Here is an 18,314-nt window from a genome sequence, read left to right on the forward strand (position 1 = left end):
GTTTGATAAACGATGGAAATCTACAGTACAATACAGAGACATATACAGATACTTGAGACAGGGCCAGACAGTCAGCAACATCTTATTCTTATCTGAAGTCTGGATCTGAGGACGCTTCTCTCATAAAAACAAACAAGGACGGCCCTCAATCTCAGTCGTTCCAAAATCCACTTGAACATTTTTAAATGAAAGAACATTTCCCGAACGGGCTAAATCTGCCCGAAAACAAGCCTGGAGACAGAAACACGTCTTTGATTGGAAGCCACGTAACCAATAAGAATTTATTGTCACAAGCACAATTTGTTACACAAAAATAATGGGTCACATTTTCACAATTTATACAGGTCTAAAACTCAATGTACAATTAACAGACTAAACTAAATACCGATCGTTAAATATGTACTCACATTGCACATTATGATGTAATTAAACCTACACAAAAATACAGATACTGTGTGAAAGTAACACAAGTCGACATAAAAATCACATTATTTACAAAAACATCCATTTCGAGATTTCTAGCAAAAGGACTCCAACTCCAGTTCAAGATTATCCCATCTGTCTTGCCAGAGACACGTTATACAATCTCTATCGTGTAAAATTCCCCCACTATAAAGTTTATTCAGTCTCTGTTAATAGTTGAAAAGAGAATAATAAAGTAATAAAGAGAATGCAGCGAGAGCCACAAGGATACACTAGTATATACTGTAATGTACTGTACTGCGCGTTGCTTTGACGGTATGGCGGTTTTTCCCTTTTAGCAGGCTGGTGAGTTTAGCGATTGCTTCATGAAGTGCACTTTAAGCCTTAGCTTAGCGACTTTGCCAGCGTGAATTCTTCTTGCGTCTTTTTTTGTTGTTTTTGTTTATACACTGAATCCTTCTCTACTTGAGTCAGTTTTTTTTTTATTTGTTTTTTTTTAACTCTAGGGTTATGGACATCACTACATATATATTTGTACACAATAAGCTTCATGTAATACTGAAGGGAGCAGCAGCAGCGGTGGTTGATTAGCGACAGCGTGACCAGTGTCTCTTACCTTCACCCGGTACCATTTGGCAGAGTAACAGTTCAAATGTGGAGTGCAAAGAGATCAGCAGATTAAAATGATACAATCTATAACTTTCGTTTTCCGGTCAGAAAAAAAGCTGCTGCCCTCGTGTTTCGTTGTAAACTGAAGGTGTGCGTCTCCGCAGATTGTACCGGTTTGTTTTGTTCTGCTCTGCTTCTTGGGGCCGCGTCGTGTGTGTGTGTGTGTGTGTGTCGCCTCAAGTCGCCGTTACTGAGGACAAGAATGTTACAGATCCTGAAACGAACCAAGCCGTGTTAAAGTAGCTTGTGGAAACTGCCACATCATGTGGATGAAGGAAAATGGAAGGACCTGTACACGACTAATAGTGTAACAGCCCTTTATACAAACACACTCACTCAGCCAGAAACACCCCTCCCCTAAAGGAACGAGGTATGTGTGTTTGTTAGAGAGATGTGTATAGGCCTCAATGCCCAGAACCTGGTGTGTGTGCGTGTGTGTATAACAAGTGCAACCAAACATTCACCGTGCTGTACTGCACGAGCGTGGTAACAAGAACTCTGTGAGTTGTGTGAGAAGATGATAGGGCATGAAGGACGGATGCTCCGAGAGATTTGTCCCTTTTCTTCCTCCTCCTCTTCCTCCTCCTCCCTCCCTTCCTCCATCCATCCCTCCCTTGGTTCTACCGGGAGAGAACGTAGGAGGGTTCTACTCAGAGAACGGGGGAAACATGCCAAGGTCAGCAAAGTCTTCGATGTTGTAGTTGGCTGTTCCTTGTGTGGGATCCCCGGCCATCGGCAACATGTCCTAGGGAGGCGTGGAGGGAGAGAGGGGAGAGGTGAGGGGCCAGCCAGGACACAGACGTTCATGCAGAGCCATATCAAGACACAGCAGTGTGTAGACTGGGCCGGGGCCAGGGAGGGAACGGGACACAATGATAACAACACTCCCAAATAGCTCTCTCTCTTCAGGCAGGCCGGTCGGTCCTCAGTGGTAAGGGAACAAGGTTCAGAGGTTGCGATATGTATAAACGTGTTGACTGTGTGTGTGTGTGTGTGTGTGTGTGTGTGTGGGCCGAGGGTATTACCTGGAACACCTCTGTCTGGCTGGGATTGGCTGTGCGTGTGTGCGTGTGTGTGTGTGTGTGCATGGGCCTAGAGAATTACCTGGAACACCTCGGTCTGGCTGGGGTTGGCTGTGCGTGTGTGTGTGTGTGTGTGTGTGTGTGTGTGTGCGTGCGTGTGTGTGTGTGTGTGCATGGGCCTAGGGAATTACCTGGAACACCTCTGTGACTGGGGTTGGAGAGTGTGTGTGTGTGTGTGTGTGTGTGTGTGTGTGTGTGTGTGTGTGTGTGTGTGCGTGCGTGCGTGCATGAGTATGGGCCGAGGGAATTACCTGGAACACCTCTGTGACTGGGGTTGGAGTGTGTGTGTGTGTGTGTGTGTGTGTGTGTGTGTGTGTGTGCGTGTGCGTGCGTGCATGAGTATGGGCCGAGGGAATTACCTGGAACACCTCTGTCTGGCTGGGGTTGGGGTGTGTGTGTTGTTCTCCTCCCTGCTGGGCGTGGTGTTGGTTCTGCCACTGGGACCAGACCTCACTGGGTCGACCCTGGAACTGCCCTCCGCTCTGACTGCTCTCCCCCGACACATCTGGACCAGGGGAGGGAGGGAGGGAGGGAGGCACACACAATCAGAATTAATAATTTAGCACAAACACTGAGCTATGGTGTATTCATTCACCTTAAGAACAGCGTGACGGGACGTGTAAGCGGCGTAGCACTCTAAGGCGCATGCCGTATCATCGCATGGTCCCTGGATCGATTCTGACCATCAACCTATCCTGCATGTCATCCCTGTATCCCTATATATACATATGTATGTTTTTAGGGCATCTCTGCGTTATTGATACAGAGGACAGTTAGAGATTGTCAGGAAGGAGGTGAGATCTAAAAAGAGCAGAGTGACAATTGATGCATTCAAATAATAATAATAATACATTAGACTTATATAGCGCTTTTCTTGACACTCAAAGACGCTTTACAAACTGAAAAGATCGAGTAGTAAAATAAAAAGAAACAAAGTAAAAATAGATAAAAAGAAAGTATCTAAATAGTAATCTCTAAATTTCGTTGTTTGGTACCTGTACTGTAGCAATGACAATAAAGTCCATTCATCTAAATGTCTTTGTAGGACAATCTACTCTGTATACTGCAATTACACCTAAATAAGGCGTCTGAAACCACCCAGCAGCACGTTATATGGGTTGGCATGAGTCTTCCAGCCGGTAGTAGAGGCGGAGGCAGACGGTGGACAGACGTGCTGCGTCAGGGTGGGACCCTGGGCCCACTGGTGTCCAGAGAGGAACCCTGGAGGGGAGGAGCCTGGGGACGGTGTGGGGAACGTTTATGAACCCCTGTTCATCAGTCACTACTCTGTCCACTCTCTTCTATCCACACACACACACACACACACACACACACACACACACACACACACACACACACACACACACACACACACACACACTAGCAAAAGCCATTGTTGTTGGAGAAATGTTTTCTCTTGTCTCCAGAATGCATTTATAAGCAGTTATGAGGTCAAGACCTGACTACTCAACAAACACACACACACACACACACACACACACACACACACCCACACCCACACCCACTAGCAAAAGCCGTTGTTGTTGGAGAAATGTTTTCTCTTATCTCCAGAATGCATTTATAAGCAGTTATGAGGTCAAGACCTGACTACTCAATAAATCCTTATTATGTAGGATTTATAAATCCTTATTATCTATGGGTAGGAGGGTAGGAAACGGCCGTATGCTCTGGTGACCGCGGGGCGAGCCTGGTCGTTCATCAAATATTCATCGCCGCCCTTTTCTTAATCGCTAACCCTTAATTGACCCATCGTAATGGGAACAGCATGCTCATAAATGTATGGATTTGCTGACTGTTAAAAAAACTGACAAAGGCACATAAGTGGTGTAGCACGGTAAGGCGCATGCCATATCATCGCAAGGTCCCGGGTTCGATTCCGGCTGTCGAGATATCCTGCATATTGTCCCCCCTCTCACCCAGCCTTCCTGTCAATCTCCCCCCCCTCCTGTCTCCATCCTAATAAAGCAGAAATGCCCTGAAAACTAATTAAAACATTTTTTAAAAGAAGAAAAACGGATTAAGATATCTCTGAATATTAATGGTTTCACTAAAAAACTGTAACTGGGCTCAGCAATAATAACACAACCATTGTAAAACGAGGTATAACCTATTATTATGGAGGGTATATCACTCCAGTCATACTGACGTGCACACACACACACACACACACCCACACAGTGAGAAAGTCAATGATGTGCAGCAGCAGTGACCACTATCCTTCATTTACTGACCCCTCTGATGTCGCAATGGGATACACACACACACACACACACACCCCCTGTGGAGCTGGCGGTGGGAGTGCAGTAGCGATCTGTCTAAGAGTGAGTGTTGTTCTCCACATAAAACATCCAAACAACATTCCGGGCAGACAAGACGGACAGACGGACAAACAAGCCCACTGGTTCACACAAACACTGACCACCCATCTCCCCCCCGCCGCTCGCAAGGACCACCACCATCCTGCTGCTCGGGAGGGACGAGGTGTGGATAAAAGAGAGGGATGGCCGGAGGGACGCGAGCAGAATAATAAATACAAAAAGGCCCGGTAATCAGTCCAGCTGATTGGCTGTTTATGGGGTGGAAACTGTGCGTCAACGAGCGGCGAGGGCAACAAGCGCTACGGTAAAGGGATGTGACCAAACAAACAGACCGGAGGGGAAACAGAGCAGCTGGAAATGGGTTCCCTCCAATCTCCTCTCCTCTCTGACAGAATAGAAATGTGAGCTAAAATAGAGGGAGAGGAGAGAGAGAGACTCAGAGAGATAGACCAACAGAGAGAGAAAGTGAGGCAGAGAGAGAGAGAAAGAGAGAGGGAGAGAGAATAAGAGAGAAAGAGAGAGAGAGAGAGAGAATAAAAAAGAGAGAGAGAGAGAGAGACCCAGAGAGATAGATCAACAGAGAGAGAAAGTGAGGCAGAGAGAGAGAACGAGAGAAGGAGAGAATAAGAGAGAGAAAGAGAGAGAGAGAGAAAGAGAGAGAGAGAGTCCATCTGGTTAATGTGTGTCATTAAAAGCCCATCAGATGGCCATGGCTAGCCCAGGATTCCGACTGTTCCCCCCATCGGAGAGGAGAGGAGAGGAGAGCAGTGCAGTGCAGAGGAGAGGAGAGGAGAGGAGAGGAGAGGAGAGGAGAGCAGAGCAGAGCAGAGCGTACTAAGTAAAATCAGATCTGATATGCGGCACCACTGATCATAGATAGAGCTGTTCTATCTCTATGCTCGTGACCAGATGTTAGTGGAATTCTTATACCCCACGGACAGTTATACCTCACTTCCTGAATTGTTATGACTGAAACATTTTCATTATGTTTTCATTTCGGCTGTCTTCCTGCTGAAACTAAATGTATGCGACGTTGCTTTGCTTTGCACACGTTTGTGCGAATGTGTATGTGTGCGTACCTTTGTGTGAGTGCATGTATGTGTGTGTGAGTGTGTGTACGTAATGTGTGTATGTATGCAATGTGTGTATGTGATATGCATGGAAAGCAGATCTCTCAGTCAGGCAGTGAAAGGAGACACATGGAACATTAATTAAAAGCTACTGCTGCCCTGAAGGAATGTGAACGTTAATGTGAGAGTGCCGCTGTGTGTGTGTGCGTGTGTGTGCGCACGCGTCTGCATGTGTGTGAGTGAGAGAGAGAGTGTGTGTGTGTGTGTGTACATGCGAGGGCTACTGTGTTTGTGTTTGTGTTTATGAGTGGGTGCTAGAGTGTATGTGTGCAGGATGTTGCGCACGCGTGTGTGCGTGCGTGCATGCATGTGTGAGAGAGAGAGTGTGTGTGTGTGTGTGTGTGTGTGCATGAACAGCTTCTCTCAAGGAAAGGCATATTTTGTGCTCCTCCAGTGTCTGCTCATGTCATCAAACTGTCTGCAGAGCTCCATGGTGATGTATGGCCCTACCATCCTGACAGGCACGCGCGCCACGCTCCTGACAACATACGTGATGTATTCGTATGCACGGAATGGCCGTGAGCTGCGTGGCGAGTATTGAGTTTTATCGGGGGGAGGGGGGGGGGGTTTAAAAGCATTTTTGCTCGAGTCGACATATCCCGGTTGTTTTCCCCCTCCTCTGTGACGCATCATAGGCCGCCAAACCTCTCCTCAACCTCTCCTCAACCACACCACTATTGCACTGTCATTGTTCATATTGTATTCCACCCCTGTACATTGTACCACACATTTCAAATCTTTTATCTATTCTTTTTTGTATATATACGGTAGTTATTTTTCATCTTGTCGTATTATATTGTTATTTATTGTTTTTGCTTGCTATGCACCGTGGACGAGGGGAAACGCAATTTCAGCTGTATGTCTGTACATATATTGGATTGACAATAAAGCTGACTTTGACTTTTGACTGACTTTTCAACCTCAGTTTTCCGACGGCGTGCTGGAGCCGTGGCCGCGCGCCACATGACTGTTCATGTTTCAGAGGAGCGAGGCGGGCGGCCAGGCGGCTGTGGGCCAGAGGAGACCGGGGGGGGGGGGGGGGGAGATACGGCCTCTGTGGACACGGACGTCTTGGAGATCTTCTCTGTGCTGAAAAGCCAAAAAAACGGCGTGTTGTCTTTTGCGCGTCCTCTGCGGACAGGATTGTCATTTGGTCTCGTGCCACTTGCGCTAGTCTTTATTACGTACTACACATTTATTTGACTTGGAAAGGGAAAATAAACTTTGTGTGCTCAGCTGTCTACGTTGTTAGGGCTCAAAACGAGGTAGACTAGCCTCGTAGAAACAAACTGTCATTTTAGAATTATCACACTCTCTCACACACACACACACACACACACACACACACACACACACACACGCCTCTACCAGGCAGGTCCTGGGACATTACATACACCAAATCAGACGGGAATGAGCATTTCCCCCAAATGAGATCAGTGAGGTGATCACATTCACACTGAGGTTGCCATGACGAGCAACGTTAGGAACAGTTCCTCTGTTCCTCTTCTACTCCGTACCCATGGAAACCATCGTCCCAGATCTTGGGAATGTGTGGCGCTAGCTAACACAGTCTCAAAGCTGTCGACGATGACTCACCAAACGCTGTGCTGCGGTTGGTCAGTCCCGAGTAGGCGTTCCCGCTGGGAGAGGACGTGCTGCGATTGGTCAATCCTGAGTAGGCGTTCCCGGAGGGCGAGGACGTGGCGGGGGAGGACAGGGGGCTGTAGGAGGACGGGTCCGCCTGGTAACTGTGGCCAGAACCAATACCGAACGGACTGGACTGAGCCTTACTGGCCTGGATAGGGAGAAAGAGGAGAGGCAGGTTATAGACTGTGTGTGTGTGTTTGTATGTGTGTGTGTGTGTGTGTGTGTACACTAGGCGACAGAAGACGGACGACCCTGTTAAATACCATATGCTCAACACTCACTTACTCTCACATACACACACACACACACTCCATACACACACACACACACACACACTCCATACACACACACACACGCACTCCATTATCAAGCAGCTTTGATGTGAGCCAGTGGAGCCAGCTGGGAGAATCTGCATAGCAACCATAGCGACGTGTGGGAGAGGTTGAGTTATTCCTGATGCTAAGTAGCACTGGGCTAGCAGAGCCGCGGGACCCCTGCGGTCCACCAGTCATCACCACCCCCAGCTCACCTCCGCTCCCATAGCAGCACAACAGGGTCGCACGCAAGGACGGTGCAATTATGATCTAACACTTGTTACGTACTGTGTGCGTGTGCATGAGTGTGAGCGAGCGTGTGTGTGTGTGTGTGTGTGTGTGTTACCTGGAAGACCCCTGTCTGGCTGAGGTTGGTGTGTGTGTGTGTGTGTGTGTGAGCGTGTGTGTGTGTTACCTGGAACACCTCTGTCTGGCTGAGGTTGGTGTGTGTGTGTGTGTGTGTGTGTGCGTGTGTGTGTGTTACCTGGAACACCTCTGTCTGGCTGAGGTTGGTGTGTGTGTGTGTGCCTGTGTGTGTTACCTGTCCAGAGAAAGGGGGTCTGTTGCCTGACCAGGCCACCTGTCCAGGGTTGAGCTGTCTGGAGATCTGAGCCAGGTTCTGATTGGACGACCCCGACGGCTGGATGTCGTTGACCCCTGGGACGTGGATCACTGAGGAGCTGCGATACACACACACACACACACACACACACATAGACACGCGTTTCTCTCTTTGTTTCACGAACCAGCAGAGTCCATTCCAAAGTTTTCCTCAACGGTTTGTCAATCAATGTATTGACCAAGGTTTTTAACCAACATTATCATTTCTGCTATCTTATATTTTTGCCATTATGTAACAAACAGTAACGCTATTTACTGAAATTACAGGGCTATTCTCTCAGAAATAGCTAGGATAAATCAAAGATTCATAAAATCATCATAAAACGGACTAAATCAGGTTGGGTGTTTTAATTTTTTATTAAAGCATTGTTTTGAAGTCGGCAGCAGTTGCCCTGGATGACCGGGTGAGACACTGATTGACACGATGTCTCTGTGTTCACAGTCCACCGTTACCATGGAGGGAGACGAGCAGGAATTGTGTTCCTCTGGGGCTCAGTTGGTAGGGCATGGTGCTGATAACAACGCTTAAGATTGTGGGTTCGATTCCCGATTTACCATATATACTGAAAAACGTATGCACTCCCTGCAATGTAGGTCGCTTTGGAGCGTCAGCTAAATGGCATATATACATATTTGCCCTATCAGAGAGAGTCATAGGAGAGGAAAACGACATGTTTAAGTGTGGACATCATTCTGTCAGCTCCAGACTCGCCCACACTACTACCACTACTACCAGAATCTCCCCCACTGCTTTACTGTCATGAGACCCACAGCACACACCTAGGCCTCCAACGATGGTTGTGTGAATCACAAACAGGGGAGCGATCTGGTGATGGCCCCAAAAAGGTGATAACATTTTTCAATGCGCGGCTAACCGTAGCAGGGAACATTTTTGGTGACGGGGACGGGGAGATAGCGCTAGCACTGACGTGCTAAACGGATAACGGCAGCACTACCGGTGGTCTGACAATGATGCGCGTGCAAGTAGCGGCGCTCCTGACCTTAACACCCGCATAATTACTTTGAAAACGGGTTGCTTACCGTGACTATGTGCGCCATGCTGGTCTGGAAGTACCTAGCTGCCTGAAGCTAAAAGTTATTTCAACAGCTTAGAGTTTGGCAGACAGGACGATGTTACCTCAATATTCTTCTTTTTTTAGATGACCTATTTTGAGGTAAAAACTGAAAATTCTGCTGAAAGGTGACAAAGTTTGCACCCCTGCTCACAGAGATTGTTCCGTGCACACGCACACACACACACCTGAAGCTCTTGCCAGAGTGTCCGGGCTGGAAGGGGGAGCCCTGGGAGTAGAGCTGCTGTCCTCCCGCTGTGGAGGAAGGAACCATCATCTTCTTATCCCCCGCTGGAAACACATGAACAGACACCTCCGTCAGAGAGAGACAGACACACACACACACACACACACACACACACACACACACACACACACACACACACACAGAGAGAGAGAGAGAGAGAGAACCACCACACAGAAAGTGTTTTCCATCATCCTAGCTGATGACTGTGTTCCTAATGTGAAACACAAACAGGGCAGTAATGACAGCTGATGTAGAAGTGAGTGAGGGTGATAATGATGATGATGATGATGTCACGTACAGCCAGAGATGCCGGTGTACATCTCGGCGAAGCGCGGGTCTCTCTCCTGGGAGAACATGGCCTCCGTCTTGTCAATATTCTTCCCTCCCTCGTGGACACTGGGAACTGGCACCTGAGTGAGAGGGCGGGGGGGAGACAGCACAAACAGGGTCAAAGAAGGACCCCAACACACACAGACATCTGTATGAACAACTAAACCTGCTCCTCTGACACATCCGAGTTCGGCTTGACGAGAGTAGCTCGAATGAGAGCAGGCGGCTGCGTGGCCGACTAAGCGGGGTCCTGCGGGGTACCTGGGATAGGTCGTAGGGGGGTACCTGGGATAGGTCGTAGGGGGGTACCTGGGATAGGTCGTAGGGGGGTACCTGGGATAGGTCGTAGCGGGGTACCTGGGATAGGTCGTAGCGGGGTACCTGGGATAGGTCGTAGCGGGGTACCTGGGATAGGTCGTAGGGGGGTACCTGGGATAGGTCGTAGGGGGGTACCTGGGATAGGTCGTAGGGGGGTACCTGGGATAGGTCGTAGGGGGGTACCTGGGATAGGTCGTAGGGGGGTACCTGGGATAGGTCGTAGGGGGGTACCTGGGATAGGTCGTAGGGGGGTACCTGGGATAGGTCGTAGGCTGTGAGGCCGTCTCTCTGGTGGACCTCCAGCTCGGCCTGCTGCTGCTGCTGAAGCTGCCTGCAACACACACACACACACACACACACACACACACACACACACACACACACACACACACCAGCTACCATTAATACACACTAACACACACCACAACAGCTGATTTCTAGCTGGTGGAGGTAGAAATCAGAGGACTGGCTCATTGTGATGAATGGAACGAGGAAGGGCATCAAACCATCAAACGTGTCTGTGGACTGGACTAACCCGAGGGCAGCTTTACACCCTACACACACACGGCCTTTCACCTTGGCCTTCCCAGCACTGTCCCAGCACTGCCACTAGGGTGGAACGTGGAGCCAGGCCAGATGTGGTGGTGTAAGGTTGGTTTTGGATGAAAGCCTCGACAGGTTCGCATCTCCGACCACAGCTGTGCACAACAGGATCCTGACATCTAAATCAGGACCAGATTCTAATTCTGTAGCAGACCCCCAGGACAACAGGCTATAGTTGTGTAGGCGGGGAAAAAAATCTCTCGACATGTTTCACATCACGTCTCAACCCCGAAGGGACACGTTAAACAACATGTTATTGCAGTGCATGCGGAGGCACCTGCCCTCAAAAGACTTCGAATTGTCCAGATAAATATGGTGCCGATTAAGGCTTGTTTTTCCCAAAGATGTTGTTTCTTAACATCACCCACTTTCAGCAGGAATGTGTCTCTCTGTTAAACACCATTAGTGAGCTGGCAACTCAACAGCTATACACACATACAGACAAAGTTCCACAAATCCAGGAATGACGTTCTACAGTCTAATGCAGCCACTTAATTTCAAAAGCCTTGGAGTGATTCGGACCTTCCAGGGCTGAAATGTATTTTCTGTTTATGCCGTAGAGGTCCAAGACAAAGTCTTTGTTTTCAGTAAAGGGAAACTCAATATTCAATTGTCTCTGTCTCTGTCTCTGTCTCTCTCTCTCTCTCTCTCTCTCTCTCTCTCTCTCTCTCTCTGTCTCTGTCTCTGTCTCTGTCTCTTTCTCTGGGTGGTTCTGATGGGTAAAAGCTGGTCGCTCAGATGGGGTCAGATGAGGGGAGGAGGCCACTTTAGAACAAGTAGGACACTTACCTACCACCACTAAGGTACCCCACACCCACACCCACACCCACACCCACACCCACACCCACACCCACACCCTTTCCTGTGGTGTCAGGAAATGCACTGTTTTTATTGTACTTAACCAGGTAAGACCACTAAAACCTCTTTGCCTGGCAAGAAGGCAAAGCAGGGAGGCACCAGCGTGTACGCAAAATGTTCCAAACATACAAATACACACAGAAGACAAGTGTTACACACAGAAGACAAGTTCCCAACACATTTGAGGGTTAAAAACCACTGCAACCACTGTTCAACCCAGCCCCCTCCACTCCCCGACAGGATGAACATTGCACCCCCCCAAACCACACAAGACTTCTACTCAGCTTTTGGCCACTGCTCTTTTTGTACATATTATATATATATATATATATACTGCATATATCTTACAGTACATATCTCACCCGTGTCTGTACATATCACAACACATCACAACTTGACAAACATCACAACACATCACACCTTGACAAACATCACCACACATCCTAACATCCCAAAGCCCCACTTTTTTTAAACCGTCTAAAGTTTATCCCAGTTTACCCCCTATACTTATCTAACTAATATTTGTACATATATCGGTCCAGACTTTTATGGCTTTTGCACGATGCACTGGCTAGATTGGTTGTCTCTGCCAATGACAATTGAATTGAATCTGAAGGACACTAGCCCTGCTGGCCACTCTACTCATTCTCCACGGAAAAAACCCCACCATCTCTTCCTCTCTTTGGTATTTCTCCCTTCCTCTTTTCTCTCTCTCCCCCTCAGTAAACTCTGAGTGCTCTCCCCTTCGAGAGAGAAGGAGAGAGGGGATGGAAACACGTTGTTTTCCCAACATACATTTGTGTCAGCCTGAACTTGGTGCCCTGGTGCCACAGTGGATAAGAAGGCAGCGTCTGACAAGAGACTAAATGCAAGTAACAAGAGTCCATTACGCCCAGCACACCACTGTACAGGGCAGTTCAAACAGACCTGTCACTGTGAATCAAACCCACTAGAAGAGGGAAACCACTCCAAAACCCCATTATGGCAAGAGCTGCTTAGCTTAGAGGCCTCCTTTAGATGCAAGCTCTCCCCCTCTCCCTCCTTCCTCCCCTCACCTCCCTCTCTCTCTCTCTCTCTCTCTCCCCCTCTCTGCCAGAGGAGACAGGAACAGAAAGAGAGGGATGGATGGAGGGAGGTATGGAGGGGTGAGCACTCACACTGGGGCGACCTGCCCTAACCGTGCAAGACGGATAAGTGTGCACCGCGGCTCTGGAGGACACTTGAACTTTCAAAGAATGTGCAGAAAATACACACGGCCCAGTCCAAGTTTCCACAGTAACACGACTCTCCAGCGCGCCGCCTCAGAAGCACTCAGCTTCACAGAGCCGTGAAGGAATAGTCTGATGAGGGTGGAACCCAGGCCAGGACCCGCTGCGCGGCTCAGGCCAACGCAAATGACATTTATAATATAATATTATAATAATATTGGGGTTTTGTAATTTGTTGTTTCTGCTGGAGCGACCCGGGCTAAACCTCATCTGCATTACCCAGACCACAGAGGTGAGGAATGGCTTCAGCACTGCCTCACTGCTTCCCCCCCCCCCGCCGCCCCCCAACCCCATCAATACACCGCTGAGGCCATTCTGTTATGGTAATGAGTGAGATAATGTGTGTATGTGTGTGTGTGTGTGTGTGTGTGTGTGTGTGTGTGTCCCCGCCCACACACAGGACAAAGCTGGGTTGATTGCGGGCTACTGAGGGCACTGGGGGAAAAAGCACTGTCGCAGCAGTGGCTGATGGGATGCGGCACAGCGCTTTAGAACAGCCAGAGGCTTAGAATCACAGTAACCTATCACTCAAGACACACACACACACACACACACACACACACACACATCCCCCCACCCTACACACCACACACAGGCACACTAACCAGCCCGCAACACTGTGCCAGGCTTGGAGGTTTGCCTCTTATGGTCTCCATCCAGCATACAGAGCCAATCTTACTTAGCCTTGTAGATTATTGCAGATGAGATGAGCTCCGTTTGGGCTCTGCTGGACACAGATGAGAGATAAACACGCACACCCCTCCGATCCAAACCCTCCTGGACAACTTGTTATCCATCCATCTAGTTCTAATACAATCGTCTGACAACCTAATAGCTCCATCACGGCCTCTGGTAGAGGTGATGGAGAGGCTGGCCGCGTCGGCTTTTAGTATGACCAAGCGACCGTGGACCTATTAAAACGCCATTATAGTCGTTATGGCAACACAACAGTAGGTGATAACTGTGGTTCATCTCAATTCCGATGACACCGTCGGTCAGATTGCCAAGTAAGATGCAACAGCTACAGAGGATTATAGGGTCGATCCAGTCTTTCCAATCTTTCTTTCTGTCTAGCGTCTGTCTGGCTCTGTCTGGCATCGAGACCTGGGCCACACAACAGAGCTAGAAACCGCACACAGACAGACACAGACACGCACGCTACTGCAAAGTCAATCAAATGAGGAGTAAGGGAAGCCAATGGAAAATACACTCAGTCCTAGCTTCACAGAAACACCTGGCTGACCCCGGTTGTTTGAAAACACTAGACGTGACCGCTGAAGAGCTGGATATGGAATATGGATGTCTCAGAGGTTCACTTCTGTCTCGGAGGGCACGGTAGGCGTCCGCTACGACCGACGTCAGCTACGCCCCTGCACCAATCAGTGTGGAGGACTGGACCCCCGACCGACGTCAGCTACGCCCCTGCACCAACCAGTGTGGAGGACTGGACCCCCGACCAATACCAGCTACGCCCCTGCACCAATCAGTGTGGAGGACTGGACCCCCGACCGACGTCAGCTACGCCCCTGCACCAATCAGTGTGGAGGACTGGACCCCCGACCGATACCAGCTACGCCCCTGCACCAATCAGTGTGGAGGACTGGACAATGAACAATTTCAGGCCTGTGGCCCTCACCTCCATCCTCTGCAAATGCATGGAGAGGTGTCTGGAGACCTTTACCACCACAGTTTGCCTACAAGGTGAAACAGGGAGTGGAGGATGCCATCCTAATTCTTCTGGATACAGTGGCTAAGCACCTCAAATCACCCAAGTCATTTGTCAGGATTTTATTTATGGACTTCTGCTTTTAATACAGTAAAAATAAACATACTTCGGTACCGCCTCCAAGGACTACAAGTCAACACTGGTTTTATGGATTACGGATTATTTCTTTTTTAAAGGACAGACCCCAACATGAATTCGATTCCATTGTTTTGAATGAGACAATGCACACGGCGTGCGATGCGATATTGTCGCACGACAACATTCGATTCTCAATTCACACCACTGAAGTCGGACCAGGCAGGCTGAGAATCGAATGTTGTCATGCGACAAAATCGCACGCCGTGTGCATTGGCCTTTACATTGCAAAAAGGGAACTTATATATAATAATAATAACTTAATATTTGTATAGCACTTTTCCTGCAAACTATATTAAACTCTTTCATTCACACAGCGGTATTCATTTTAAACAAGGCCAAACAGACTGTCGCTACTTTTTATTGCAGCTTTACACAACTGTTCTTATTTATGCGCTTTGAGTTGCATTCATGTACGAAAGGCACTATATAAATAAAGTTTCACTTCACTTCACTTTATTTACGGAGCTGTTTGTGTTTTAAGGTTATTTCAAATTGTATGCGAGTCTTTCATGAGTGTACGTTTTTATGTTGTTTATGAGCCCCCTAACCAAAGACAATTTTCTATCATTATGTGACAGACAATAAAGTCTCCCTTTATCTCATCTTCAGCCTCTCTCTCCCTTTCAGCCTTTCTCTCTCTCTCATAATTCACACTCCACCAGGGAACTAACTCCCCAAACCAGCTATGATCTCTCTAACACACACACACACACGCGCACACACGCACACGCACACACACACACACACACACGTACACACGCACACACACACACACGTACACACGCACACGAGTCATGCTGAGCGAGAATGGTAGCCTCTTAGCTTCATATCCATGTAGAGGTCTGATGAATTAGATCCAACTCTTTTATTGGTCCTCCATAAATCTGACACCACATGCTGCTACTATTGAGCTCTGTACTGGCCTGGCTCTCACCTCAGCTCCCAAACAACTGGCATCATCATCACACACACACACACACACACACACACACACACACACACACATACACACACACACACACACACACACACACCACAGTGCAGTGCAGTGCATATACATTCACACAAACATGCACACTGCCCACAGTCACTCACACACTGTGCTCATGAATGTGCGCACGCACCCGCGCACACGCACGCACACAATGTACAGTTGCATCCACATTCCACACAGGCAGGCAGAACCTTGTGGAATGTTTACATAGCTGATCTGAACTCCTCACAGAAACATCATGTTTCTGCCTCCTCCAGTCCTTATGACGGCTTAAGAGGAAACGGAGAGAATTGAGTTTTATAACACAGCTGTGTTTCCAATCACACAAACACACTGGTGGGTGTGGGGGGAGCAGATTTAACTGTCCGAAACAATCAGCAACAATCTAACAATCTATTTCAAACAGAATACGGAACTCCTCCAGTGTTCCGGAGTGTGTGAGTGAGTGGGGCTGTTTGTTTTGGAAGAGAACTACAGGATCATTCATAAGGGGGGGGGGGGGCAGTTGCACCCATTCCTCTCTCATTCTGCCTCTCCGGAAATTATTTCCTTCTCTCTTCCTCTCTGCTTCGGCACAGTGACAAGATCAACAGTGACACCACCGCCCCCTACTGCCAAACACATGCTATTGCAGTTGGGGGGGCAAGTGGACATTACTCCAAAAGCACACTCATACAATACATTAATCAAACGATTACAATCGTCCCCTCAAAACGCCAACCTTCGGAACATACATACACAGATTCTGTAGACAGGTAGTGACATGATGCTAACTCCACCGTCACTGCGACCGAGTTCACTGCATATTGCCTATAACTATATAAATATATAACTATATTTGTTTATAAAGCTCTCACTGGCACAGCACCAGAATATCTGAAAGAACTTTTGCTAGCATATCAGCCCGATAGAGCTCTCAGGTCTTCTGACGCTGGCTTTCTCTGTGTACCACATGTACAAAAGAGGAGATTGTGAAATGCACTGCCAGTTTACATTAGGGTTGCAACCTCAGCAAATATTTTCAAGTCAAGACTAAAGACCCATCTTTTTAATATTGCCTTTAAATGACTAGATAATTACATTATGATTATATAATGATTAAAGCACTTTGAGCTGCAACCTTTGCAGGAAAAGTGCTATACAAAGAAAAGTTATTATTATTATTATTATTATTATTATTATTATTATTATTATTATAACACATAATGTAGGTGGGTCATGCTAAAAAAAGACAGAAAAACACTCTGGTGAGCTTGCAGCACCAAAAAAGGTTGAGGGCGCTTAAGTGGCATAGCTCACTAAAGCCCAATGCACACGGCGTATCGCACGCTGTGTGCTTTGGCCTTAAGGCGTATGTCATATAATCGCACGGTCCCTGGTTCAATTCCGGCCATCTACATATCCTGCAAGTCACCCCCCCCTCTCTCTCTCTCTCTCTCACCCATCCTTCCTGTCAATCTCTACCTGTCTCTATCCCAATAAAGCAGAAATGGCCTAAAAATATATGAAAAATACAAAATAAATCAAAGGTTGAGGAAACTCTGTGTGACAGCCCAGTGCGCAGCCAGTAAGCACCATGTACCAGAGGGACCAAAACAAACATTAGCAGCTCTGCACAACCAGAACCTCCCGAGGCCTCCCGGCCTATTAGAACCTACCGAGGCCTCCCGGCCTATTAGAACCTACCGAGGCCTCCCGGCCTATTAGGACCTACCGAGGCCTCCCGGCCTATTAGAACCTACCGAGGCCTCCCGGCCTATTAGAACCTCCCGAGGCCTCCCGGCCTATTAGGAGGGGGAACTGGCATAATGCCCTAGAATAATGCCACGTTTTTGTTTTTTTCCATCTTTTCACTTCACACCTTATTAACCTAAATCATTAAACGGTGGCAAATATTATCCTACATATCTTGAACAGGCCAGGAGAATGAGACACTGCAGACCTTCTAGGGCCGTACTCAGTCAATATTGTTGTTGCACAGCAGCCGGGCAGCAGTATATATGCAGCCTGGCACCTGGAGGGTCAATCCAGTACAGGAACTTCCAGAGCGTGTGTGTGAGTGTGTGAGTGTGTGTGTGTGTGTGTGTGTGAGAGAGTGTGTGAGAGTGTGTGTGAGAGTGTGTGTGCGTGTGTGTGTGTGAGTGTGTACACAGTATGAGTGTCAACGTTAGTGTGTGTGTGTGTGCATGTGTACACAGTATGAGTGTCAGCATTAGTGTGTGTGTGTGTGTGTACACAGTATGAGTGTCAGCTTTAGTGTGCGTGTGTGTGTGCATGTGTACACAGTATACTGAGTGTCAGCATTAGTGTGTGTGTGTGTGTGTGTGTGTGTGTGTACACAGTATGAGTGTCAGCATTAGTGTGTGTGTGTGTGTGTGTACACAGTATATGAGTGTCAGCATTAGTGTGTGTGTGTACAGTATGAGTGTCAGTGTTAGTGTGTGCGTGTGTGTGTGTGTGTGTGTGTGTGTGTGTGTGTGTGTGTGTGTGTGAGTGAGTGTGTGAGTGTGTGTGTGAGTGAGTGAGTGAGTGAG

General features: G+C 48.0%; 1 protein-coding gene across 1 annotated transcript in view; it reads right to left on the minus strand.

Moving 5' to 3' along the window:
• Nucleotides 1-292: 292 nt before the first annotated feature.
• The window catches only part of arnt2 (aryl-hydrocarbon receptor nuclear translocator 2), a 39,627-nt gene continuing 21,605 nt past the window's right edge, over nt 293-18,314 (minus strand). Inside the window, exons 11-17 of the mRNA XM_080539344.1 lie at nt 10,449-10,524; nt 9,844-9,955; nt 9,487-9,589; nt 8,146-8,284; nt 7,240-7,438; nt 2,534-2,679; nt 293-1,837 (exon numbers count right to left, since the gene is read on the minus strand). Of these exons, the coding sequence (XP_080395470.1) occupies nt 1,739-1,837; nt 2,534-2,679; nt 7,240-7,438; nt 8,146-8,284; nt 9,487-9,589; nt 9,844-9,955; nt 10,449-10,524 (874 nt within the window). The 3' untranslated portion in view covers nt 293-1,738. The remainder of the gene's footprint in view (nt 1,838-2,533; nt 2,680-7,239; nt 7,439-8,145; nt 8,285-9,486; nt 9,590-9,843; nt 9,956-10,448; nt 10,525-18,314) is intronic.

Source organism: Nansenia antarctica (assembly GCF_963989245.1).
Source record: "Nansenia antarctica genome assembly, chromosome: 9".
Lineage (NCBI taxonomy): Eukaryota > Metazoa > Chordata > Actinopteri > Argentiniformes > Microstomatidae > Nansenia > Nansenia antarctica.